The sequence below is a fragment of the Cervus canadensis genome, chromosome 2 (genome assembly GCF_019320065.1).
Source record: "Cervus canadensis isolate Bull #8, Minnesota chromosome 2, ASM1932006v1, whole genome shotgun sequence".
Taxonomy (NCBI): Eukaryota; Metazoa; Chordata; class Mammalia; order Artiodactyla; family Cervidae; genus Cervus; species Cervus canadensis.
In genome coordinates, this window is record NC_057387.1 from 18,790,292 (window position 1) to 18,817,244 (window position 26,953).

Here is a 26,953-nt window from a genome sequence, read left to right on the forward strand (position 1 = left end):
CCTCCATTTCTTCACGAGGGGGGGTTAAAGGCCCCCAAAATATGCATATGTGAAAAGGCCAAAAAGTAACCGTCATTGACAGGGAGTCTTAACTAGAAAAGGAAACAGGACCAAACTGGCGGGCTCGGTGAAAGCACAGCCGGCAGCGTCCCGGACGAGGAGGTGAGGGGGAAAAAGAGATGCGTGCGCTCGAGGGGGCGTCAGGGCTGGAAGGGAGACTGCCGTGAAAAGTTGCACCGCTTTCCAGCTCGGCCCCAAACTTCTCGGTGCAGTCGAAGCGGCGCCCCTTCGCCAGAGCGGGGGCGGCTGAGGGAAGGAGAGGAAGGGGATGCTGCCGGGAGGAAGGGGAGGGGACTGGGAGGTGAAGAAGGGGGTGGGTGTAAGACCTGGGGCTGGGGAGCCGGACCGAGGGAAGCCAAGGCCACAGAGGTGACCACTAGGGGGCAGCGCGGCGCGCGGGCCGGGGGCTGCCCTCGAGGCTGAGACCCTAACTCCCTGTCCCTAGTGGATCCTTCTTGCAGAAAGACTGAACATCGCTGTAATAGAGGAGAAAAAGGATTCCCTAACTCTCTGATCCCAGGAATAGCCTAAAGATTATTAATGAGCTCAGTAATCTGAGCAAGAGCAGTGAGGGCTCCGCCTCCAGTTCTTGCACAGTTGTTTGTACAGCTGGCGGAGCAGTGGGGACGTGTGCAATAGAAAAAGGTCGTCAGATCATGGACTCTATTCCATTTCTCCTTCTCTAACCATTCTGCTTTTCTCACAGATTTTCTTGAGCCCGCAGACATCATCCCATTCTTCTCTCCCTTTCCAGAAGGACCTTTCTCTCTCATCTCTCTTTTTAAAATATCTGTGGAAAAGGACATTCTATGATTTACCTTCAGCAACTTAACATTTTTGGCCGTCTGAGACTGTATTTTCATTGTACCATTTGATCCACCCAGTCCACAAGAGATGTTCTTAAGCATCTATGTTCATATATGCTTTGGTAACAGTGAAAGAAGTGCCCCACCTAAATTTTTGTATCAACAAGTGTAACTACTCTCTTGTAATAGAGTACGTTGTTGTGAAGAGCTCAAGCACTTCATCAGTTATTAAAACACACTTACTGAAAATTCTTGTGTGTTCGTTTGGGAGGGGAAGTGGATGCCCTGTTATTTTATTCATCTCCACAATCCTGGAAGGCAAGTTAGATCAGTAGGGAAAGTGGAGGTACATTCACTAAGGGAAAATGTTTTCCTTTTGTTTTTAGTAATCAAGGGAGCTCAGAAGTACCTAGACTGTCTCTTATCCTTAGGCTGCATCTCTCATCTGGTGGTATATGGGAAAATGACACATAGTCCCCCCAAAATGCCATTATTTTTAAAATACATTTTACTTTTAACTTAAAAGCAAAGAGTGAGAATAAGGGGAGAAAAGAACCTTGAACACATATCTAGGAAACTTTTTTTTTTTCCTATCAAATGATTAATGCAACAGCCTATTCACATTCTGACCCCAAAGTTTAACTACAATTTATAATAAATAAGGTTTTTGGTGGCCTGTTTAAACAATGGGATGAAACATTTGGGTCACTTGTCATTTAGAGGTACTGATACACAGACTTATAAATATGATTATAGAAAAGTGATAAAAATTTACATATATATGAAGGCAGACTGTGGTGGACAAAATTGATAGCTCAAAAATATTTTGTTGGAGTTCAGGAGCTAAGGACACCAGTTGCAGTGGGATTAAAATCAACTTAATTAAAGGATCTTATTTTCCAGAAGTATCAGCTTCCCAGGAACGTGAATCAAACTATCTCCTTAAGCAGATACCTCAGCCTACAACTGAATATTTTTTTGTGGTAGAGACTACAGCTGAAATTTCAATATTAGGAAAATTTAATCTGCTGCATGTCAACATTTCTCAACATTCCTGTGTAGGACGTTCTTTCCCTTTGTGATCAGTTATCGTAGAGGTGTTTTGGGTTTTGTTTTGTTTTTCATTTTTTGAGGGGGAGGTGGGGGAATGTGGTGTGTGACTTGAGGCAGGATCTTAGTTGCCTGACCAAGGATTGAACCCAGCCCCAGCAGTGATAGTGTCAAGTCCTAACCACTGGCCTGCCAGGGAATTCCTATAGAAGTGTTTAGGGCTTGGTGATACACTTTTTATATATAGATATAACACATTGGCAGGCAGATTCTTAACCACTGGACCACCAGGGAAGTCCAGAGAAGTGTTTTAATAGCTTGTTCAGGTAATGGTGATTATTCTTCTGTGTTACACAAAAACCCATCAAGTGGAAATTTCTTAAAAGTTAGTTGCAATGAGGGATCTGAAACCATGTCAATGAATGTTTTATACTTGATTACCTTAAAACCCATTGATCTGCTTTCACTTTGACCCTTTTTACCTGAGCGTAATTTTGTGACCTATATGGGTCATTTGAAAATATTGGTTCACCAAATAATGCCCACATCCAAATGTTGATGTATTTTATACAATACTTAAAAATTACAGTTATTAGTATCACCTCTCATTTTATCAGAAAAGTGTATAGGGACTTCCTTGGTGGTCCAGTGGTTGAGAATTTGCCTGTCAGTACGGGAGACACGGGTTTGATTCCTGGTCCAGGAAGATTCCATATGCCACAGAGCAACTAAGACAAAAAAGTACAAGATGAAAGCAAATAGATAATAAAAGTTAGATTTATCAAGAACAGCCATTTCCTCACTGGTTGGAAAATTTGTAATGCGTGATGATTATATACCATTCAGATAATTCTGCGTCCCATCCAGGAACTTCTCATTATCCTGTGCAACTCTGAATTTATACCCAGGCCCATTTCTAATTTACTTTACAACAACTATCAATTTAAATGGCCATTTTGGTTGCTTTTAAGACAGTTTCCATCATTTATTGCCTTTGATTTCATGTGTTTAACAGCAGCTTTTTTTTTTGGCTATGCTGGGTCTTCATTGCTACACTTGGGCTTTCTTCAGGTGTGCAGACGGGAGCTACTCTTTGTTGTGGTGCATGGGCTTCTCCTTGTGATGGCTTCTCCTGGGTGGCACAGGCTCCAAGGTGCTCCAGCCCACGGGTGGACGGGCTTAGCTGCTCCCCAGCCCGTGAAATCTTCCCAGATCCAGAGATTGAACCCATGTCCCCTGCACTGGCAGGCAGATTCTTATACACTGCACCACCAGGAAAGTCCTCTTTTTTCTTACCCTAAATGACCGAGAGTTGACTGTATGCCTTTTACAAGGAAGGAAAAAACTCTTCTATTCAGATGCTTCTATTTTACTGTGAGCTTTCACAAAAATTTAATAATGCCCATATTAGTAAGTGAAAAACTGCAATGACTTTAGACACAACTGTACTTTTAAACAAAGTATATAATCTGGCTAAACTGATGACTTTAAAAAAAACTCTAGGTGTTGCTGAGACACTTCTGATAGGTGCAGTGACATGTCTGTTCATTTTTGAAAAAATGTCCTCCACGTACCCGAGTCTCAATATCCTTGCTTTGTCTATTCATTTTTTTTTCATGTAACACATTATTTCTACCCATGTTGTTTCGAAGGGATGTAATGCTGTTTTATTGAGTCCTTAAGCTAGAAAGGCAGCAATGTGTTTCATGTATTTTCAAAGTATTTTACTCGAGATTGAAAGTGAGGGAACTATGGTTTAGGGCCTGAAACTTTGCAAATACCTGACGGTTTGTATTGAAGTAGAAAAGAAGTGCCCTGTCAAATAGTCCACTTGAGAAGTATCTTACATATATTCTAATATAAGAGGTCTTCTAAAAACATTTTTACAGGCATCTTTCCTTGTGTTTGAGTTACAGCTTCCTGAAAATTTGTGTTCCTATGTATGAAGATGTCTTTGGTGGACTTAGGGAAGAGGTTGCTAGAAGCAGCAAGAAAAGGCCAAGATGATGAAGTGAGAACATTGATGGCAAATGGTGCCCCATTCACCACAGACTGGGTAAGCTTTCTTAATTATTCCCAGCGTGTGCTGTTAGCAGCCTTTTCTTTAAAGACTAAATAGTCTGAATTGATTTTTCTTTATTGTCTTTCTGCCTCAGTCTCCCCACAAGAGTTTCATCTTTATCTCATCTGAATATATGGTTTTCTTTTTCTTTTAGTTTTCCAAATTGAACGAATCTCCTGTGGATAGATAGGTGGTAATTGTAAAGTATTATATACTTGTAATTTTCTATAATGTTTTTTAGAGTATTTTCTAAAAGGTTTACTTCTCTCTGGAGTGTACTTGCATTATAGGCTTCTGTAATTAGCTAGAAATTAAACAAAATCAGTATACTAAGAGTACATTTCTAAACTAATAAACTCCTGGTTTCCTTTTCTCTAAAATGTCCTCATTAATAAGAAAGAGCCTAGCCATTTTGTTTCCTTTTTCACTGTTAAAAAACATTAAAGAGGAAGGTGTAATTTCATGAGTTCGAACAATCATCTTGGAGAGCAGAGTGTCAGAAGATGCAGGTCTAGGTTATAACGTGGGCTTGCTTAATATTCATAGATTTTGTTAGCATTGCCTAATTTTAACAATTCAATAAGCAGCGTCCTCTATTCTGAGGTGATTAATTCATAATTTTAGAGGCAAACACTTCACAAAAAGGAAGAAAGGAAACCCAGGAGATTAACATTTCTATAAATAGACTTGAAAAGCGCATTGCGAGTTAAATCCAGTCAGGCAGAGAGACTGAATATATGAAAAGCAAAGAATAAATGAAATAGGTTTTAAATTAAAGAGCATAACCCAAAGAAAAGGATAGATCTCTGACCCAAATGGATGCTGATAGATAACTCTGATAGTAACAAGATTTACTTTGAGATGATACAGGCTTGTTTATTGCTATGGACACACTATTGCTATCTTTTTTTTTTTTTTGACTCTTCATCTCATCAGTCTTTCTGCTTTGCTTTACTGTGGTAACAAACTTCAATTTCAACCAATTACATTTGCACCCTAAATTTCACACATGTCACTTTCTAGTTTTTACACTTTTCTCAAGAATTGTTTTGAACCTGCCTACAGTTGTGCTCATCTCACACGCTAGTAAAGTAATGCTTAAAATTCTCCAAGCCAGGCTTCAGCAATACGTGAACCGTGAACTTCCAGATGTTCAAACTGGTTTTAGAAAAGGCAGAGGAACCAGAGATCAAATTGCCAATATCCACTGGATCATCGAAAAACTAGAGAGTTCCAGAAAAACATCTATTTCTGCTTTCCTGACTATGCCAAAGTCTTTGACTGTGTGGATCACAATAAACTGTGGAAAATTCTGAAAGAGATGGGAATACCAGACCACCTGACCTGCCTCTTGAGAAACCTGTATGCAGGTCAGGAAGTAACAGTTAGAACTGGACATGGAACAACAGACTGGTTCCAAATAGAAAAAGGAGTACGTCAAGCCTGTATATTGTCATCCTGCTTATTTAACTTATATGCAGAGTACATCATGAGAAACGCTGGGCTGGATGAAGCACAAGATGGAATCAAGATTGCCGGGAGAAATATCAATAACCTCAGATATGCAGATGACACCACCCTTATGGCAGAAAGTGAAGAAGAACTAAAGAGCCTCTTGATGAAAGTGAAAGAGGAGAGTGAAAAAAATTGGCTTAAAGCTCAACATTCAGAAAACTAAGGTCATGGCATCCGGTCCCATCACTTCATGGCAAATAGATGGGGAAACAGTGGCTGACTTTATTTTTCTGGGCTCCAAAATCACTGCAGATGGTGATTGCAGCCATGAAATTAAAAGACGCTTACTCCTTGAAAGGAAAGTTATGACCAACCTAGACAACATATTAAAAAGCAGAGACATTACCTTGTCAACAAAGGTCTGTCTAGTCAAGGCTGTGGTTTTTTCCAGTGGTCATGTATGGATGTGAGAGTTGGACTATAAAGAAAGCTGATGGAGAAGGAAATGGCAACCCACTCCAGTATCCTTGCCTGGAAAATCTCATGGACACAGGAGCCTGGTGGGCTGCAGTCCATGGGGTCGCAAAGAGTCGGGCACGACTGAGCGACTAACGCTTACTTCAGGGGAAAAAGCCGTTATTTAAGCAATTGAATATAGGATGAAAATAAGACATTTTTGTAATCATTTATGTGGATACCTCATTTGAATGAGAATTTCTCAAGTTCATTTAGAAGTCAACCTGTTTAATAAAGATCTTCCTTTAGGCTGAAATTTAAAAAGAAGTAAATAAAGCTGAGCACCGGGAAAAAAAAAAAAGCTGAGCGCCAAAGAATTGATGCTTTTGAACTGTACTGTTGGAGAAGACTCTTGAGAGTCCCTTGGACTGCAAGGAGATCCAGCCAGTCCATCCTAAAGGAGATCAGTCCTGGGTGTTCATTGGTAGGACTGATGTTGAAGCTGAAACTCCAATACTTTGGCTTGATGTGAAGAGCTGACTCATTTGAAAAGACCCTGATCCTGGGAAAGATTGAGGGTAGGAGGAGAAGGGGACGACAGAGGATGAGATGGTTGGATGGCATCACCGACTCAATGGACATGGGTTTGGGTGGACTCCGGGAGTTGGTGATAGACAGGGAAGCCTGGTGTGCTGCAGTTCATGGGGTCGCAAAGAGTCGGACACGACTGAGCAACTGAACTGAGCTGATCCCTCCCCTTTGTTCCTGACTCAACATGCTCTCTTCTACTTTTTTAACCTTCTAAGCCCTGTTTAAAATCATACCCTTTATGGAATTTTACCTGTTAAGTCCACCTGACTTAAAGCCATTATACTTAGCACTTATTTAATTGATAGTATGTTTATTTGTCCATTAGTATATTAATTTTAATTAAATCATTTCTTCAGTTTATCTGCCCAGCCGATTCTCTCTCCAAGGACAGGAACCTAGGCTTCTCCTGTTCTTCATTTGTATCCCTCCAGTAATGATTTAGGACTGTGCACACAGTTGATATTAAATGAGTATTATTTCCCCACAGCTTGGAACATCACCCCTCCACCTTGCAGCCCAGTATGGTCATTATTCCACAGCAGAAGTGCTCCTTCGAGCAGGAGTTAGCAGGGATGCACGGACCAAAGTGGACAGGACCCCTTTGCACATGGCTGCAGCTGATGGACATGCACACATCGTGGAACTACTTGTTAGGGTAAAGCAAGAATAGTGGCGGGTCTATATTGTAAAAAAGACAAATAATCTTACTATTTTCTTACTTAAATAGGCATTAGGAAACTAGATTGGGAAAGATTAAATTTAGGACAGTTTATAGCATTGAGTTGTAGTTCTTTCAAGAGTCATCATAGCTATGAGCATCTTATTTTCTAATCTTTTGAAGGCTAAACAGACTATTGATTTTTCTTCATTCTTCTGCAGGTGTTCTTTGTTCTTATGCCTGTTTTTTCAGGCACTCAGCTCACCGTTAATAAATGCAACAAAAATCTGTTCTTTTCCCCTTCTCTCCCATCTGTTATAATTTTCCAGTGATGTCCTTAAAAGACCCTCTCATTTAAGGCATTGTGTCTGTCAGCATGCAGAAGGATTTTAGACATGTTTTTGCCTTTGATATTTCATAAACATTTCTAAATTTGAGTATGTGTAATCGATATTGAAATCCTCGGTATCTGGTGATGGGGTATTGCACCTGTGCTACTATAACCAGTATCTCTTTGAAAAAATTACTTTTTTATGACAGAATGGTGCAGATGTGAATGCCAAGGACATGCTGAAGATGACAGCTTTGCACTGGGCCACAGAGCACCACCACCGAGATGTTGTAGAGCTGCTTATCAAATATGGAGCTGATGTCCATGCTTTCAGCAAGTTTGATAAATCTGCTTTCGACATAGCCCTGGAGAAGAACAATGCTGAGATTCTGGTCATCCTTCAGGTCCTATTCTTTTTATACCACCACAGTATACTTTAGCTGAAGTTAAGGATTTTTTGCAGAAGCTGAATCAAAACTGAGTTTTCTGTATCTTATCAAAGTAGTACTTTCATTATGTCTCAATCTTGTGATTGTCATTAGTATCTTAAAAAAAAAATTCCATAAAACTCTGAATTATTCTTGATGATTGAAGAGCAATGTTGTGACCAGTACAAAAATAAGATTTATGGGGCTTTAGAATTTTTTTTTCTCCATGAAAATTTCCCTTTTTAATTAAGCTTGACTTGGGATAATATGAAAAGCCTCTTTATGTTTTATGAACATACATCAACTGATGTGAGATAGAACATAGCTCTAAAGCATATTGAGTTGTAAGGAAACCATCTCAGAATTAAAAATCAGCTATGATGGGGACGACAGAGGATGAGATGGTTGGATGGCATCACCGACTCGATGGATATGAGTTTGAGTAAACTCCGGGAGTTGGTGATGGACAGGGAGGCCTGGTGTGCTATGATTCATGGGGTCTCAAAAAGTCAGACACTACTGAGCAACTGAACTGAACTGAACTGATGATGATATCATCCATTGATTTCTTAAGCCAGTATGTGTATATCAGGAAATAACAGGATGAGAGATACAGAGATTAATAGGGCATAGCCCTGTCCTTGAAGTGTTTACAGCATAATGAAGGTAAAGACAAAATATAAAGCAGTACAATACTATACTGATTTAACACTATGATGATAAACAGATACCTAGTAGGTGTTACGAGAGGGAGTTTTGATCATGCTTAAGGCAAAGATCAAAGTATATGTAGACTTTGAACTGAGTTTTGAAGGACCATTAGGCAGAGATGTGAGAAAATTATATTCTAAGCTAGAAAAAGCAAATCAAAGACACAGCGGTGTGAAAGGGGATGGAATGATCAGGAAAGAGTAAGTATTAATAGTTCTGTGCCTAGAGATTGGTCAAGGAAGCAGAGTTTGGGAGTGGCAGGAGCTAAGACTTGAAAAGCTGAGTTCTGAACAGAGCGGTGTTACATGGTGTGCAAGAGTGTGGACTATTTGTGGTGTTCCAATAAAAGCTTTTAAATATAGGATTAATATGAGATTTTTTTAAAAAGGTGATTGTTTGGAGTGTGGTACACAGACTTGAGAGAGAAGAAAATGCTGAAGAACCATATAGTAGTAGTAGTGTTAGTTGCTCAGTCATGTCTGACTCTTTGTGACCCCACAGATTGTAGCCCACCAGGCTCCTCTGTCTCCAGGATTCTCCAGGCAAGAATACTGGAGTGGATTGCCATTCCCTTCTCCAGAGGATCTTCCCAACCCAGTGATCAAATCTGTGTCTCCTGCATTGCAGGCGGATTCTTTACCGTCTAGTGACTTTCATTAGGCCAGGCAAGAGTCAATGAGGGCTAGAATTAGTGATAATGGAGGGTGGAAGGGGCTAGTTCAAGAAGGAATTTTACGGTAACCAGAGAATGTATAACCTGCTTCAGTTGAAACTCGTAGCAAACGGATAGTTGTGTGTTAAAAAAAAAAATAGCCATGTCTGCTGTATTTTCAGTGGTTTGTTTTTTTCTGATGTATGATTCCCTACAGACTGGTTACCCACTTCAGCTTTCAATTCCTTGTTTAGAGTGAGCACTGTTATAATTCGACTTTTTAAAGTAGTAATCATGTTTGTAGGAAACTACTTATGAAAATAAAAAAAGAAATAAAATAAAGGTAAACATCTTCATACCGAAATTGTGCAGATATCCCTGAAAGCAAAAATGCAGTGTATGGAACTAGCCTTTAAAATCTGGCACTCATTTATTTGTTTGTTATATATTCTCTTAGGGATTTCTTCAGTGGCAGAATGGAATAAGTAGTTGGACAAAACTCTGGAGAATATTGTTCTCTGTAGATTCTCCGCAGGGATCTTCAGCTAGCACCATGTCTTGTACATAACTGATCATAGAATACTCGTGCTGGAAATTCCTTTTTAGGCTACTTTTATTTTTCAAATTAAAAACCAGTGTCCAGAGAGGTTAAGTGAATTGTCTAAAAGTTTTTGCAAATATACACCTTTTTTTTTTTTTTTAAGGTAGAAATAATAGGGAAAGCAACCTAAGCTCTCTGTTGCCCTGGTCTGAGAAGAAAACAGTAGTGTTAACCAGAACTCTGAGGTCCCTAGGACATTGTGAGCTGGAACTAGTTCTGCTTGACAGAGCATTGATCAGGGGAGGGGGCATGGCTGTTCAGTAACTGTATAACTGAGGCTAGTTAGTAAGTATTCTTACTTTGAAATATCTTGTGTTGTTTTATAGGAAGCAATGCAGAATCAGGTGAATGCTAATCCGGAGAGAGCCAACCCTGTGACTATGGCTACCCCATTTATCTTCACGTCAGGAGAAGTTGTCAACTTCGCAAGCCTTGTTTCTTCAGCCAGCACCAAGACAACCTCAGGTGATGTTCTGATAATGTGACATTTATTTTAGACTTGAAATGAACTGAATTCAGGTTTTTTTTTTAATAAGATGAATAGATACTCTGTCTGATATCCCCTCCTTTATTAAAATATTCCCCAAATGGAAGATTTATAATAGATTTTAAAGCTAATGCTTTATTCTTTCTGGAGGAAGGGAAGATCATACTTTAGGATTATACATAAATGCTTAACTGTGTTAAAAGTAAAATATTCTACAGATTAATCTGTTGAAGGGTTATATCTGACCCCAAAATGAAAATATAAGGTGCTTTAATATGGTACTACTAAGGAAAATTGTTAAATATTTATAGTCTAAATCAGTAACAAATAAGAAAATAAACATAAATGGTTGTTGGATGCTGATATAAAAGAGGTAAGTATGGTTATTTGACTAAAGTTTAAGAGTCCTGATTTGTTCTTGAGAACATATAAAACAACAACATAGGAAAGAAAAGCACTTGATGTTGCTCTTTTGACATTTGTATGTGTTTGTTTTAATTTATTTATTTTTGGCTGCTCTGGGTCTTTGTTGCTCAGGCTTTCTCTAGTTGTGGCAAGTGGGGGCTACTCTTAGTCGGGTGCACAGGCTTCTCATTATGCTGGTTTCTCTTGTTGAGGATCACAGGCTCTAGGTGTGTGGGTGTCAGTACTTGCTGCATGTGGCTCAGTAGTTGCAGCTCATGGGCTCTAGAGCACTAGCTTAGTAGGCTTGGTTGCTCTGCAGCACGTGGGATCCTCCTGGACCCAGGGTCAAACCCGCATCCCCTGCCTTGGCAGGCAGAGTCTTATCTACTGTACCACCAGTACACAGTACACAGTATTTATGTCTTAAATAAAAATAAAATATCGATCTAGAAAGGCGCAAATCTACTTTTGCCATACAGCAGAAACTAGTACAACATTGTATATCAACTATAATAAATTTTTTTAAATAAAAAGGAGCAAAAAGGAGCAAATCAAGTTTATTTTCAACATCTTCTTACAGATATTTGTTTTACAATGAGAGAAATTATGTCCTTGTTTAAATAAGTGTTCCTACTGACCTTTGGTTTCTTTTTCTGTTCCCGATTTTCATTTAAAAATTGGAACTGTATTCATAGTTGTTTGTAAAATATCAGAGGAAGATTTTGACTGATGTATTATTATTGAGAGGCAGTATAAACTAGAAAGAATACACATTATACAAATGTTTTTTGCATTCCAGAACTGCTTTCAAATACTGATTTATTAATTGACTAAGATACTTGACCTTAGAAATACTACTTACTTCCCTAAACCTTCTGTACTTATATATTAAATTAGAATATAATAATCTACTTCATGAGGTTGTGGTCAGACTGAGATTTTGTATTTCAGTACACATTTTATAGCAGGGTTTCAGTAATAGCTAATGTTGAATGAAAATGTAACTTCTCAGTGATTGACTCTCTCGTGCCCACAAGGGGGCAGTAGTGCCCTTCATTTTATAAGCTATCAACTGTCAATTAAAATTTCTGTGCTTTAGTTTTCAGCTGCATGATTCAAAAAGTTTAGCTTAAATATATGTATATATGTAATCAGAATATTCACAGCCATTTGGGTTTGTTGTGGTTCAGGACACGCTGATTAGAGCAAGTGTTTTTTTAATTCAAAAGTTTTTAGAAGCCAATAAAGTAATATGTTTACAACATGGGCTAAAATTAAGTCTTTAGTCCAACTACTGAAATTCTCCAGACTCTTACTGGAATGATAAGCAACGTTGAAGACATTCAGCATAAAGATTCTTAGCCTTGGTTCCTGTGGACCTATATCATGCTTGTCATGTTGCTTCTGGCAAACCTACTCCTTTTTTCTCTTCTGTATGTTGACAGCAGCAAATTGAAATTGCTGAACCATCACATAATTAGAGCTGATCTCTCCAGTGTCATCCCACTCATGAAGCAGTTCTACCTAGTTGTTTCCATTTAGGGGATTGGCCTATCAGTGCAGATAAAAGAAAGGAGAAAAGTTCTCAGTCAAATTCAGGTTGTGTTGTTGAACTGGCTTTAAGGATTTTCTTTTCCTGAATGGTGGAGAAGCCCTCTTATTTCCCATCATCCAACAATATTTTTAGGAATTAACTGAAAATGGGCTTCCCTGGTGGTCCAGTGGTTAAGAATCTGCCTTGCAGTGCAAGCGACACCGGTTCAGGAAGATCCTGCTTGCTGTGGAGCAGCTGAGCCTGTGCACCACAGCTACTGAGCCAGCGCGTTAGAGCCCAGGAGTCACGGCTGCTGAGCCCAAACACTGCAACTACTGAAGCCCACACACCTAGCGCCTATACTTGGAAACAAGGAAAACCACCACAGTAAGAAGCCTGTGCACTTCAACCAAGAGTAGCCCCCGCTTGCCGCAACTGGAGGAAAGCCCGAACACAACAGAAAAGACCCACCACAGCCAGAAAGAAAATAAATATATAAATCTTTTTTTTTTTTAAATAATTAACTGTAAGTATCCTAGGATTGTCATTTTGGTGGATATTTTTGATACCAAAATCCAAACTATAAAGATTGCTTTCAATTTTCCATTTGTGACTAAAGATATCAGTTATCATCAGTGCCACCATCAAACTGCAGTGACTGGAGAAGGCAGACTAACTTAAATATTAATCAGGGCAAAACAGAGTTATGAAGATAAATTTTCTTTTTCTGTAGAATCAGAAGATGCACTCCAGAGTCAAGTACAAATTGCCTTATATTGGTTCATAAAGAGTACAGGCTTTGGAATCTGACAATTAGGTTCTGATCTGGGCTCTTGACATTCACTAGCTGCATGACCCTGGGAAGATTACTTAATTTTTCTGAATCTTAGCAACTAAACCACCACCACCAGTTTTCACTGACTTGGTGAGACTGCCTAGCCAACCATAGCACATGCCCCTAAATCCTGATCTGAAGAGTTTATATAAGCCACATTCTGAGTAGGTAATAAATTGTCACTAACAATGCCATTTTCCTTCCAAAACAACAGCAGCCATGCACACTTCACTTTATTTGATGGGGGTCTTGTATTAAAATGAAGCAATTAGCATTATTTAACAATAAAGTACTTTATTTTCCCAGAACTCTCTGGGATAAGTCTAAAGAAATCATTTGTGTCATCTCTTTTCAGTTTCAACTTTTCAATTTAGTATTCTGTCAGAATACTAAACCTAATTTTTCACAAATGTTCTTTCTTCATCTTGTTATTGAAGAGAAGTTGGGCGAGTCATTATGTTTGAATCAGAGGGAGAACAAATACCCTTAGGTTGGAATCATCATGTGCTAAAAAGTTTATAATGCCTTTCTCATGAAGCAGTTCTACCCAAGTAGTCTTCTACTTCTTTAGCTTGGTGGCCTACCTGATTTGTCCTATTTGAACTTTAAATATAACAGCCTTGTTTGTGTGTTTGTCTGTGTGTGTTTTAACTGTGATAAAATAATAGCAGTGTATTTTTTATTGTTAGTGACTTACTGTCACATATATTCCAACCTCCATGAGGGATGTATCTAAAACTTGCTTGTTCCTTGTTTGTTTCATTTGTGAGTTCTTATGTCAGCACTTGGTATGATAGTCTGAGTGATAAGAAAAACATGAACTAAGCAGGAAAATTAGAGTATAAGCTATAGCTAATCTTGCTCTTACAAGGTCATTAGATTGACACAAGCTCTTTCTAGAGGCCATACACTGTGTTTCACTAAGACCATTTGGTTCCTTGAGTATGAGAGAATTAAAATAAGGATATCATTATTTTCTCCACCCTTATCTTCACTCCCACAGTCATCATCCAAAAGCTTTGAAAGTATTTTACAGATAATTGACTTTTTTTAAGGTATATTATTGGGAAAACAAAAAGTAAGAGTACATTTAGGGCTTCCCTGGTGGTTCGGAAGTACAGTGTCTGCCTGCCAATGCAGGAGATACAGGTTTGTACATGGCACAGAGTAAGCCCATGCCCCACAACTAATTGAGCCTGTGCTCTCGAGCCCAGGAATTGCAGCTATGGAAGCCTTCATGCCCTAGAGCCCATGCTCCACAACAAGAGAAGCCAATGCCCCACAACTAGAGAGTAGCCCCTGCTCCCTGAAACCAGAAAAAAAACCTATGTAGTAATGAACACCCAGCACAGCCAAAATAAATAAAATTAACTAATTATTTTTTTAAAAAAAGAAGATAAGTGTATCAGTCCATTTCATCCAGGAGACAAAATTATGTGTGGTATAGTTTAATTATACATAGTTTTATTATACATATGTAATAAATACTTACATCTATACAATAAATATATATTATAAATATATAATTTATAAACTTCAAAAGACTTGTTAGTAACAATGGATAACTATTAAGAGGTGAGGAGAACTCTAAAGAATATAGGAATAGCCAGTATGGGGAGCAGTCACTTCTATGTGATAAAACTTAATCTCCTGCCAGATGACAGGAAATATTTATAGGATTCAGCTTCAGTATCACAAGGCATGGCAAAGAAGGGTGGATTTGGAGCCAAGTGGCAATTAATTTGCAACTGATACAATAAGTTATCTCTGAAATTATATTGAAAGACTTGGGGAAATGCAGTTCATGTTATAAAAGTTGGATTTATGCAAAACTGTTGAGTAATACTTTTGGTTCATAAAATTAGGCATGTCTGTTGCCAGATCTAATGCACTTCCCTCTTGGAACTTAGCTGTAAGTATATCACATAGATAGAGGAAAAGGTTATGAACGAAGTTTTTTTAAATAGCATATCGTGACATAACTAAGTAATTGTTATTTTTTAGCATCAATTAATTGTACTATCCTTTATCATTCAAAATGTGAGACTTCAGGTTTTTACCTATCCTTGCCCTTGAGGTCAGGCCTAGTCTTCTCACCTCTCTAGCTGGTGAACAAAAGAGGCGTGACTGACTGAAGCCCAGGAGGGGCCTGTTCCCTCACCACTGCCTGGCTTGGGGTGAGGCGGCTCTGTAAGTACTGCCTGCTGCCAAGACAGCTCTGTACCGCCAGCCTTGGGAGTCGTTGGAACTCTTGGTGTGTTAGCTGCTGATGCTCAGCCTTGACAGTGCCAAGAGAATGATCAGATGAAGAGAATGTAATGGCCCTATACCAAGCATATTATCTTAATCCACTTTAAAGGGAAAACTTTAAACCTTAAGAGTTTTAACACCATGATAATTGGTTTATAGAACTTTGTATTAGGAAGCAAGATTAAGGAAAAGCTGAGATTTTGATTTAATAAGCCATTTTAGTTCATCTCTATTTATTCTCTCCACTGGACCTCATTTGCCTTTTTTACCAAAATAGGTGACCCCCATGCCTCCTCAACAGTACACTTCTCAAATTCTACCACCTCAGTGCTGGCCACTCTTGCAGCTCTTGCTGAGGCATCAGCTCCCCTCTCCAACTCACACAGAGCCACAGGTAGGTAAGGGATATCTGCTGGGTGAATCACCATTTCTTCTTTTGTTTTCAACTCCCCAGCAGATTTAATTTCCATGAAATGTTAAAGAATTATGGTTAGAGACAAATAAGATAAAGGGATGTAGAATCACTGAGCATCAGAACGAAAAATCACTAAGTGATACAATCAGTCAGCTGAATAATGTCAGAGAATGAGTAAGTTACTCCTTTGTATTCTTGCAGCTTCAAGTTTGTTTGCACTGACTCAAGTTACATCAGATGAAATGTTTAGTCTTATATAGCAGAGTTTTGGAAATACTCTATGTTGTGTTTTGACTGATACTATCATAGAATTATTCAAAATAGCAGCCTAGATATTTTGTATTAAAGCATCAAAATACATGGGACTGCTACCTCACTCGTTGTTACATCCTGTGTACCCCAGGTTGGCGTGCTTCATTTCACTGGAGATGTTATTTTGGCATTCCCAGTGGATTTGTGGAGATAAATCCTGTATAGTGCCCTTCTGATTTTAAAACAGAAAGGTTTCATGTCCCTTACCCAGAGCTAGTGACCTCCAGGGAAAAGGTTTAAGACTTCATATAGGTAGGAGGCAAATAGTTATAGATAGGGGTAAATAGTCATCTAGGAATCTTTCCGGAGCCCTCTGGCAATCTGCTCCATCATAAATGAAAGCAGATTGTTGATTTCTTTCTGTCATAGACATTTGGATGCTGAGAACATTCCTCCAATTCTATTTTTCCAACTGGTAGCAATCATAAAGATCTCTACTCAGATGCGTGTGAATGAGCAGCATGGCAGAGGAAAAAGGAACGTATTAAACTTGTGCCTGTTAACTCTTCTAATTTGCTCTTTGATGTTGGATAAATCATTTGCTTCTTCAGGTCTGCCTCCTCATCTCTGACATGGTAGTTGGATTAGATTATCTATCAGGGTCCTTTCAGCTCTAACATTTAACTGTTCTTTGCTTCTAAGAGGTGTGAGTGCTCTATTACCATTGAACTGCCTGAACGCATCTCATATGGATAGTCCCTACCCCTAATGCAAACTTCTCCTTGTGACTCTTTAGATACAGAAATTTCATAGTAGTAGGAACTGTTTCCCCTAATAGTTACTGGGGATATTGACTAACCAAAGTGAAAATCTTTATTCAACATGATACATGTAAAGTTCTTATTAATAGAAAGGTGCCTGGCCCATAGTAAATAGTGTTCGTTGCTATTTATGTTGTTGTTGATCAGTCAGATGGGAGAAGCCACCTGTTTTTGTTTATCAAACTTCTTCAGTGTTTTGACTTCTTGACATGTTATTTTGTTAGTTCTCTATTAAATGCCTTTATTTCTTATAGAAATAGGTCTACTCTAATTTATAGTTATATTTCTAGGCTCTATAGATTTACTTAGACTTTCAAGATACTTCCTGAAAAGGAGTCCTAAGGTCAAGTATGTTGGGGAAATTCAGCATATCTTATTTTCTATTAGAGAGTCACAGTGCTCATTTGTCCATTAGGGTCTCTGATACTTACTACAAAATAAAAACAAAAATTTAAGCATATTTAAACCAACATTTTGAAAATGTATTTGTACATAGAACCCATCTTTCTAATGTATTTCAAGCTTTTCTATTCCTGATATTATCAATTTCAAGGAGGCTGAAATTACTCTACTCCTATCTTTTTAAGCTGTAATTTTATATTTACTTTTTTCATCTCTAGCTAATTCAGAAGAAATCATAGAGGGAAATTCTGTTGATTCATCAATCCAGCAAGTGGTGGGGAGTGGAGGCCAGAGAGTCATCACCATAGTGACCGATGGAGTCCCTCTGAGTAATATCCAAACTGCAATCCCTGCTGGAGGCATTGGCCAGCCGTTTATTGTGACTGTGCAAGATGGACAGCAAGGTGAGTTGTCCATGTGGACAGTTGCTTATTAAAAGATATTTTAGATGCTCAACACACCTCTAAAGACGAAGCATTAGGGCAAGGTAGGGGGAAATGGGAGAATGCCAGATCCCAGATGGGGCAAAGAAGCTGTGAAAAAGAAAAAAAAAAACCAAAACCGGTCAAATTCTCCTAATATATACATAAAATATGTGAGTAAAACCAATAACCTGATAGAAAAAAGAGCAAGTATTGCAAACTAGTAGTTCACAGAAAATACTGATGGTTCTTAAAAATAGGAAAATTTATTTCATTTATGGCAAGAGAAATATAAATACTGCACCGATATACCATTAAAGCACCATGCTATCAAGGGAATGGGGAAACAGGCACTCTTATAAATCACTGGTAAGAGTGTGAATGCATCCTCTGAAGAGCAAATTATCAATATGTATCAGTATTGAAGCTGCACATACCTTCTGGTTAATAAGTTATTTTTCTATGAATTTATATTCACACACACAGAAATGACCTATATACTAAGTTACTTGTTACAGCATTATTTGTAATCATCATATTAAAAAGAACCTAAGTAGAAGTCATTAAGGAACTGGATAAATAAATTATGGTATACCCTACTCATGCAATGGAATACTATGCAGCTATTAAAAACAGTGAGGAGGATTCTTACATACCAGTATGGTCTGATCTCCAAAATACCTTAAGTGACAAGAGCAAGATGCAGGCAGTGTGTAGAGTATGCTACATTGTATTTTTTAAAGGGATAAATTTATATGTATATTTGTTAATATATTTGTAGACTTAGACTATCTCTGGAGGAACATTCAGAAATAACATTTAACATTGGTTCCCTTCTGGCAGGGCACCTTGGCAGATGAGAAGCTTTTCAGTGTATATGCTTTTATAGCTTTTAATCTATGAACCATCTGAATGTATTAGTTATTAAAACATACTTAAGTGAAATTTTTTTGAAAAAAAGAGACACTAACATTACAACTTCATTCCTCAGAAATACTAGAGGTTGAAAAAGGAGGGTTGGTATCATTGCCTTTTGTGTCATCAGCAATTTGAGTTGGCCTAAATAATTATGAGGATTTTGTAATTTTTAAATTATTTGAATTGATGGATCTTTGCAGTATGGGAAGAAAGAGTATGAATTAAACCTTTATAATCCAAGTTATATCATAAGTTCTTGGAATTTTATTTGGAAATATACTGCTGATGTTTTTGTGGACATTATCATTTAAAGTTTGGGAGAGCTCACAGAGTAGGTGAGAGACTACTTGTAATGGAATTAAGTAAATGAGAATGGAGTTTTTGGGTTTTTTGTTTTTTTAAGATCGGAGTTGTTTTAAGGGAAAAAAGTAAAAATTTAAGGTCCTCCAGCTTGCGGGATCTTAGTTCCCTGACCAGGGATTGAACCCGTGCCCCTTGCATTGGGAGCATAGAGTTTTAACCACCGGACCACTGGGGAAAGTCCTAGGGGGAAAAAAAATTTTCGAAGTTTTGCCTGGATAAACTGCACTACTTCTTTACAGATGCATTTAACCAGGCTCAAAGAAGGAAAGCCAAAATTTTGTGGATTAACTGTAAGAAATTTTAAATTCCAGACAAAACTTCAGTTTCCACTTAGCAGATATCTAAGCTGCTTTCTACTGCTATCAATTGATGCTATCAATTTTTGCTTTAAACAAAAATCATAATGGATCCTAAAACCTAAATATAATTTTAACTTTTTATTTTGAGATAATTGTACATGTAATTGTACATGATAATTCATGTACAGTTGTAAGAAATAATATAGAAAGATCCCATATATCTATCACTCAGTTTCCCAAAGTGATAACATTTTGGATAATAATACAAATATTTTGTACTATTTTGTGCATGTGTGCTAAGTCACTTCAGTCGTAATTCAACTCTTTGCGACTCCACAGACTGTAGCCCACCATGCTCCTCTGTCCATGGGATTCTCCAGGCAAGAATGCTGGTGTGGGTTGCCATTCCCTTCTCCAGGGGATCTTCCGTATCCAGGGATTGAACCCATGTCACTTAGGTCTGCTGCGTTGGCAGGCAGGTTCTTTACCACTAGTGCCACTTGGGAATCCTATTGTACTATTTTGTATAATATACAAATAGTGCAATATTACAGACAGGAAATTTATCTTGGTACAATCCACCAACCTTATTGAGATTTTTTGCAGTTTTCTCTGCCTTCATTTGCGTTTGTGTTCTGTGCAGTTTACTGTATAAGCACCAGCACAGTTGAGATAGAAAGCAATTCCATCACGGGGACTCCTTGTGCTACTCTATATCTATTGCCACTTCCCTTCCCACCCCGTTCCTAACCATTGGCGACCACTAATTCATCTGTTCTCTATCATTATGCTTTTGTCATTTCAAGAATGTTACAGAAATGGAATCATATAGTATATAGCTTTTTGCAATAGGGTTTTTTTTTCTCAGCATAATTCCCTTAAGGTCTATCCAAGTTGATGTTTGTGTCAGTAGTTCATTTCTTTTTATTGCTGAGTAGTATTCCATGGTATGGATGTTCCATAGTTTATTTAATCACTTAACTACTTAAGTTGTCTACAGCTTTTGGCTATATATGAATAAAGCTGTTATGACTCATCATGTACAGGCTTTATAGGAACATAAATTTTCAGTTTTCTGGGGTAAATGTCCAAAAGTACAATTTCCGGGTCATATGGTAAATACATGTTCAGTTTTGTAAAAAAAAAATTTTTCTATAGTGACTATACCATTTTACATTTTCACCAGCAATTTATGAATAATCCAGTTTCTCCACATTCTTGCCAGAATTGGGTGTTGGGTGTTATCACTATTTTTAAAATTTTAGCCGTTCTGATAGGTGTGCAGTACATCTTGTGTGTTGTGTGTTGACCCTTTTCTCACTTATCTATGAGAAGAGAAATAGTTAAATTAGACATAGCTGATGGTAAACTGCTTTCATGAAAATTTTCTTAAAATTCTTATTTAAGACATTAGACCTACTTTAGATAAGTTATTCCTGCAGATTGTAAGCTGAGTGGTCACAGCATCTTTTATATAAAAGCTTCAGACTTGGGTCTTAACTGCATGGCTTCCAAAGCTACAAATCATTGCCCTTCCTTTCTGAAGTCGCCTTTATTTTTCTGTTTTTAAAAAAATGTGTATTTGGCTCTGGGTCTCAGTTGTGACACCTAGGGTCTTCATTACATCATGCAAGATATTTAGTTGTGGTGCACGATCTCTCTAGTTGTAGCATGCAGGCTTAGTGATTGCGACGTGCAGGCTCCAGAGCACACAGGCTTCAGTAGCTGCCACATGTGGGCTTAGTTTCTCCAGGTCATGTGGGATCTTAGTGTCCTAAGGAGAGCTCAAACCTGCATCCCCTGCATTGTGAGAAGGATTCTTAACCACCAGGGAAGTCGATCTGAAGTCTTCTTAGTGCCTCTAATCCTTTCGGTTTCTCTCTACAAAGCCATGCCTTACCTGTTGATTCTAAAATCTGAAGAGATATGATTCTAAAATCCGAAGATATCAGAGAATATGTTTTAGTTTGCTTTCTGATTCAAAGTAAGCAAAATCTCTTTGTTTTACTATGTATTCATCACCTCCAATTGGTGTCCTTTGGCTTATAGTTCTAACTGTACCTGCTGGTCAGGTTGCAGAGGAGACTGTCATTGAGGAAGAGGCAGAAGAAGCAGAGAAATTGCCACTGACTAAGAAACCAAGGATAGAAGAGATGACAAACAGTGTGGAAGAAAGCAAGGTATGTTTTTAACAGTGGTGGAGAGAAGGCAAAGACTCAAAAGCCAGACTTCTCAAGGCCTGAACCCTTCTCTTTTTGTCTGCTCTTAGGAGTCCTTACCTGTGTGGTTTACTTTTATAGGAAGGCACTGAAAGAGAGCTCCTTCAGCAGCAACTCCAGGAGGCGAATCGGAGAGCCCAGGAATACCGACACCAGCTTCTAAAGAAAGAGCAGGAGGCAGAACAATACCGCCTCAAACTAGAGGCCATGGCCCGACAACAGCCCAATGGAGTTGATTTTGCCATGGTTGAAGAGGTGGCTGAGGTAGATGCTGTAGTAGTCACAGAGGGGGAGATGGAAGAGAGAGAGACAGAAGTGACTGGGGCAGTAGGGACCACAGAGCCTCATACTGGAGTTTCCATGGAAACTGTTTCAACTTAATGTGCAAGGGCCACAACTTGTACTGTGTCCATCTTTTTCCTCTTTAAAAAAAAATACAGAGGACAAACATTGTGTAAATATTAAGAATGTCCTAAAGAAGAAAATTATAGCAGGGTACAATGCTATAGGCTACAACTTGGGCTCAGGAAAGCTCTCTGTGCAACTGGAAACTTCAAAGCCAAATTTAAGGAACACGTCTTCTGAGGGTCCAAAATAATAAGGACCAGATTTCTCAGCTCACATCATTGCTTGAAGCATAGTGGTAAAAGAAAGGTGGATGTTATGGACTGATTGTTTTTTAAATAACTGACTTTCTATCAGAAGATTTTGAAATAATATTTCTAATATGGACATACCCAGAGCCTTTAATAGTTGTACCATCAAGTGACCTGAAACTTTGCCTTAGATTTATGATGTGTACCCATTAGGGAAGAAACCTAATTGGGAGGAGGGATTAGATGTAAGCTTTGGGGGAGACAAATATATTCTGCTTCCAAAGGAACAGGCAGGCACTCCCCACTATCCTGAGTTAATTTCACTGAGAAGAAATCACCTAAGTAAATTTGCATCCATTGTGTGTCCATAGCCCAGATGCCAGTTTAAGAAACTAAAATAAAATTTTTAAAAACTGGAAAAGAAAGAAAACTTGTTGATGTGGGAGAAGTGTATGTAGATCCCAAATCCTCCAGCTGCACCTCTGCGATGCTGGAAAGTGGCCACAATAGAGACTCGTGGGGTTAGGAAACAGTCTGGTCTCGAGATACCAACTTTGCTCTGGCTAGATTTTATGAAATTGCAATGAGGAGGGTAGTCTGTTGTCAGAACAACTTGCTTCCAAACATTTATTTATGTAATATCAAGCTTTAATATGAACTTTTTAACTTTATAAAATTTTGTTGAGTTTGCTAAGTGTGCCTTTCTGTGGAACTTACATGGTATCCGCTCATGTGCAAGAAAAGACAGGAGGAGAGATGAAGGCTGAGGATGTTGTATTTTTAATCCATCTGATTTGGGCTGAGTACACTGTTATTTTCTTAAGGTCAGGTCTTGTGTGGAGCTTTTGTGCTTTATAGGTGCTCAGTGTTGGCAGAGGGGATAAGGACAACCAGTGCCATAACATAAGGAACCAAAGATTCTGGCCAGATCTTTGTCACCTTACTCTCTTTTCTCCCACCATGCCTGCTACTTTTGCCTAGACACTTTAGAAAGTGTTTCATTGCTGGGATTTCTTGGAGTTTTTTTTTTTTTTTTTAAAGAATGGGAATATGGGTGGAGAGAGAGAGAGGTTGTGGAGAGGTCATCATCCTGGACTTGCCTTGTTATAAATTAGAAGCAACCAGAGGGAGACGTGAAGGACAGGGAAGCCTGGTGTGCTGCAGTCCACAGGGTCGCAAAGAGTCGGACACGACTGAGCAGACTGAACAAGAGGGAGATGTGCCAAGTAAACAGTTGAATGACTGTTTAGAATAAGATTTTCTTAATTAGCGATCATGGGGAAAACATGTATTTTTAATTTGGAATAAAATGTGACAGTTAACAGGGTTCTGTTTACTTTGATTAGTGAAGTAATTTGCTGCAGTTTTCCAGAGGTGCAGAATCATTTAGGGCTCAAAATAGACTGTAAACATAACTCCCCAAACCAAATTTGACAAAAGTGAAAAGAAAAGTGAAAGTGAAGTCACTCAGTCATGTCTGACTCTTTGCAACCCAGTGGACTGTAGCCTACCAGGCTCCTCCATCCATAGGATTCTCCAGGCAAGAATACTGGAGTGGGTTGCCATTTCCTTCTCCTGGGGGTCTTCCCGACCCAGGGATCCAACTCGGGTCTTCTGCATTGCAGGCAGACACTACCCTCTGAGCCACCAAGGAAGCCCCAAAAGAATTGTCTGTTAGAGGCTTGTAGACAAAAATATCAGTTTTGAAATGAATTTTGGCTCTGGGCCACCTTAGCTAGGTTTTCTCCATGGACCAAGTACTGAGCACTTTCCAGATAATCAGAGATTAGTCTGCACCTTTGGGGATGGTGGAGAAATTCAGTAGAACAGCCTAGGTATGGGTGAGTGTAAAATGGTGGTATCTGCTGTCAAATCGTTCTGTTTCTATTTGCAATGTTTTTCCTTTCTCTGAGTCCCTTTGTGAATCAGGTGCTAACAGTAAGCTGCTATTGTGTTCCATTTCAGAGCTTTAGCTTAACTATAGAGGGACCAAGTGTTACTTTAGATGTGTTTTGTGTGTTTTCTTGGTGTATATATTGACTTTAGTTCCTTGTTTTTTGGTTTGTTTGGTTTTTTTTTTCTTTCCTGTTAAGGGGGTGGAGGTTAACTCTGCAGAAAATATCTACATCCAACCAGCTACCTTAGTGCTGATTCCATCCAGCACTCCCTTCTGAGTATACAGAGCCCCTACTGTTTGAAGGAACTGTTTAGAGGTTCTTATTCTTTTTCTGTAAAATCCTATCATTCCCACCCAGAAAAATATCTCATATAGCCCAAGTCATTTTTGATGATGGGGTCTCTGAGACAGGGAGTTTAAGGAGGGGTTGGGTTAGGGAGAGAGAGAAGGGCAGTGTTTGGAAAGAAGTGGGTACTAAAAGAGCATTTGTTTTTTTTTACCTGGAATAGACATTTTGCATTCCAGAGAAGGGAAATAGGATTTGATCTCTAGTGGTATTGCCATAGAGAGAATGGTAGGTCAGGATCCCTTGAAGCAGTTAATATTATTAACGACATTATTGGCAGTACTGTTATATGATTTTGCATATTTTTCTGGATCAACCTTGGAAGTTGGGAAAATGTTGCTAGGTCTTCTGGGTTTGGGGAATGCAACTGGTCTATTGGTAAGGTTGGATTACAGAGACTCAAATAACAGACAGGTGGTTCAGAGGTGGTACTTGAGCAGGAAAAACCTGAAACCTAGGATGACTGCTTATTTTAAAATAAAGCTGCTTTAATAGTATCAGTATTAATATAGAAATTTTAGACCCTACATTTACATTATGGTTTTAAGCTTCCCCCTAAATAAGAGAAAGAAATAAATCTTAGTATTTCTGTTCTTGTTCCCGGCTTCAGGGAAATTACTTACAAATATATAGATGGACATTCCCTTCCTATCACTACCTCTGTGGGATCTCTTAATTATAATGCCATAGTTGAGGTCTCTTACTTGAAGTATGAGAGAACTTGGCTTTAGGTTTTCTGTATTTTGAACTCAGCACCTTAAAATATTTTCTTTTTTCTCTGTCATATCTGTTTCATTATTTTTGGCTTTGCCTCGCCCTCTTTTTCAGCCTTAGCATTGCTTTATTAAGATTTTTGTGTCTGCTCAGTAATACTAGAAATCTGTGGCATACAAAATGACTTTCCTTTCTCTCTTTATATTGCTGTAAAAGAAATGAATTTACCAGAAGGCTCTCCGGTTGAAGTTAGGTATTTTGTGACCAGTGCATTTTTTTTAACACCCCTTTGCTGCATGTATATTATTGTGTATGTTTATAAATACATATGAATTTTCCCACTTTTCTCTTTGTTTTGAGGTCCAATTCTAAAAGTACCTGGTAAAAGCTGGAAATATTTTTTATTTCATCAAACACTTTAGAGAGGGTTTCTTTCAATTCATTAAAGGGACTGAGGAAGAAAAAGCATTACTTTGGCCCTTTTCTGAGAGGCACACTCAACAGGCAGTAATGAGAAACCTGAGGAGTAAGGCCCTCGGGAGAGCCAGTACCTAGCTTTGCAGAGATTTCTTTAGCATATAGTGTGATGACATCATGTAAACTGAAAGCTTCAGAGCAGAGTCGAGGGTAGAACTGGAGCTGCCTTTCCACAGAGCAAGCCTCCTTTCCACTCCTGTGGCAGCTGTTTTGACTGACATTTGCATAATTTCTTATACTTCTGAATAGGAAAGAAACTCTAGATAAAGGTCCGTGGCAGAAGCAGCAGACATTCTATACATCTGCTTTTCCAGTTTAGACACTTCATCCTTTTAAGAAAAGATCATTTTGAGAAATTTCTGTGGCTCTGTCCTAACAAACAACATCATGGATCCCCAGAACTAGAAATCTTGAGGAATATAGAGAACTATTCCCAGAAGTTTAATCCTGAATGGCAATCAGTTTTTGTCCAGATTTATTGGAGAATGGCCTTCTATTCTCTGCTCCATGTGTATACATCTCTGTATGGCCAGAAAAGGAGCTTTAGAATGGAATACAAGCCAAGCATACCTGTGTGCTGCTCTAGGCTCTTATCTATTTCCATTTTATGTTTTCGCCTTCTGAGTTAGTATTCTATTTCCTGTGCCAACATATTTACCAAGAGACAGGAGCAAGAAGGATGTGAATTCAATTTAAGTAGCTTTGAACCTCTGGTACTGCCTTTTTTTTTTTTAAGCCTCTTTAAGATTAGGAGGTGGAGTGATATCCCAAGATTGTACTACAGAGCAGTTTGGCTTGTTAATGGCAGGAAATTGTGATTCCCTGTCTCTCTCTCCTCCCCTTCCCCTCTAACTACTTCTGCTTCTGTGACCCCATTGTTCTTATCTCATTGAGCCTTTCCCAGGCACTGGAACTTAATTAGTAGGTCATTTCTAATCTATGGGCCTTGTCTTTCCTCTTTCTATTCCCTGCCTTCCCCACCACATATTTTCTGTTTATTAAGTGGTTTATTCTTAATTCTGAGAATTAATCTAGGTCATGCTCTATATCCTGTGCTTCCTCATTGGTTTCAGGCATCTTGTTTTATCAGCAGTAATAATAACAGCTCCCTTCTCTGGCTTTGCCCTGTGTACTGTCCTTCTGCCAAGGCCACTTGTGTTAGGCCAGAGAAAGGGTAGGTGGGGTGCTTAGCTTCTCAAAACAGCTTCAGTTTTACAAGTTGTCTGACAGCTTTATGTACAGTACATTTTAGGAAAACAAATCTACTTCTCTTATTTAGGATTTTAATAAAATAGGGTTTGAATCTGATGAGCAAGTTCATGTGTGTGTGTGAGCATTTATGTGTATGTACACCTATACAAATCTATATTATATATACAATTTTTGTACTATCATTTAAAATAAAAAGATATTTCTTAATAAAATGTCAAAGTCTTACCA

At 38.5% G+C, this 26,953-nt stretch overlaps 1 protein-coding gene across 2 annotated transcripts; it reads left to right on the plus strand.

Annotated features, from left to right (window-relative positions):
* Positions 1 to 23: 23 nt before the first annotated feature.
* Positions 24 to 26,953, plus strand: GABPB2 (GA binding protein transcription factor subunit beta 2). Of its 2 annotated transcripts, XM_043457834.1 has the most exons (9): positions 24 to 162; positions 3,833 to 3,972; positions 6,968 to 7,135; positions 7,679 to 7,873; positions 10,188 to 10,326; positions 15,650 to 15,766; positions 17,481 to 17,666; positions 21,314 to 21,444; positions 21,565 to 26,953. In XM_043457834.1, exons 2-9 carry the CDS (start codon positions 3,859 to 3,861, stop codon positions 21,862 to 21,864), a joined length of 1,350 nt encoding a protein of 449 aa, XP_043313769.1. In that variant the 5' UTR covers positions 24 to 162; positions 3,833 to 3,858; the 3' UTR covers positions 21,865 to 26,953. The 2 variants fall into 2 exon arrangements, with proteins under 2 accessions (XP_043313769.1, XP_043313779.1); XM_043457844.1 differs by lacking the exon at positions 15,650 to 15,766.

Coding starts and splice junctions, on each gene's coding strand:
- GABPB2 (XM_043457834.1), top strand. CDS start 3,859: ATGAAGATGTCTTTGGTGGACTTAGGGAAGAGGTTGCTAGAAGCAGCA. Junction 3,973..6,967: donor CCCCATTCACCACAGACTGG/GTAAGCTTTCTT, acceptor ATTTCCCCACAG/CTTGGAACATCACCCCTCCA. Junction 7,136..7,678: donor TCGTGGAACTACTTGTTAGG/GTAAAGCAAGAA, acceptor TTTTTATGACAG/AATGGTGCAGATGTGAATGC.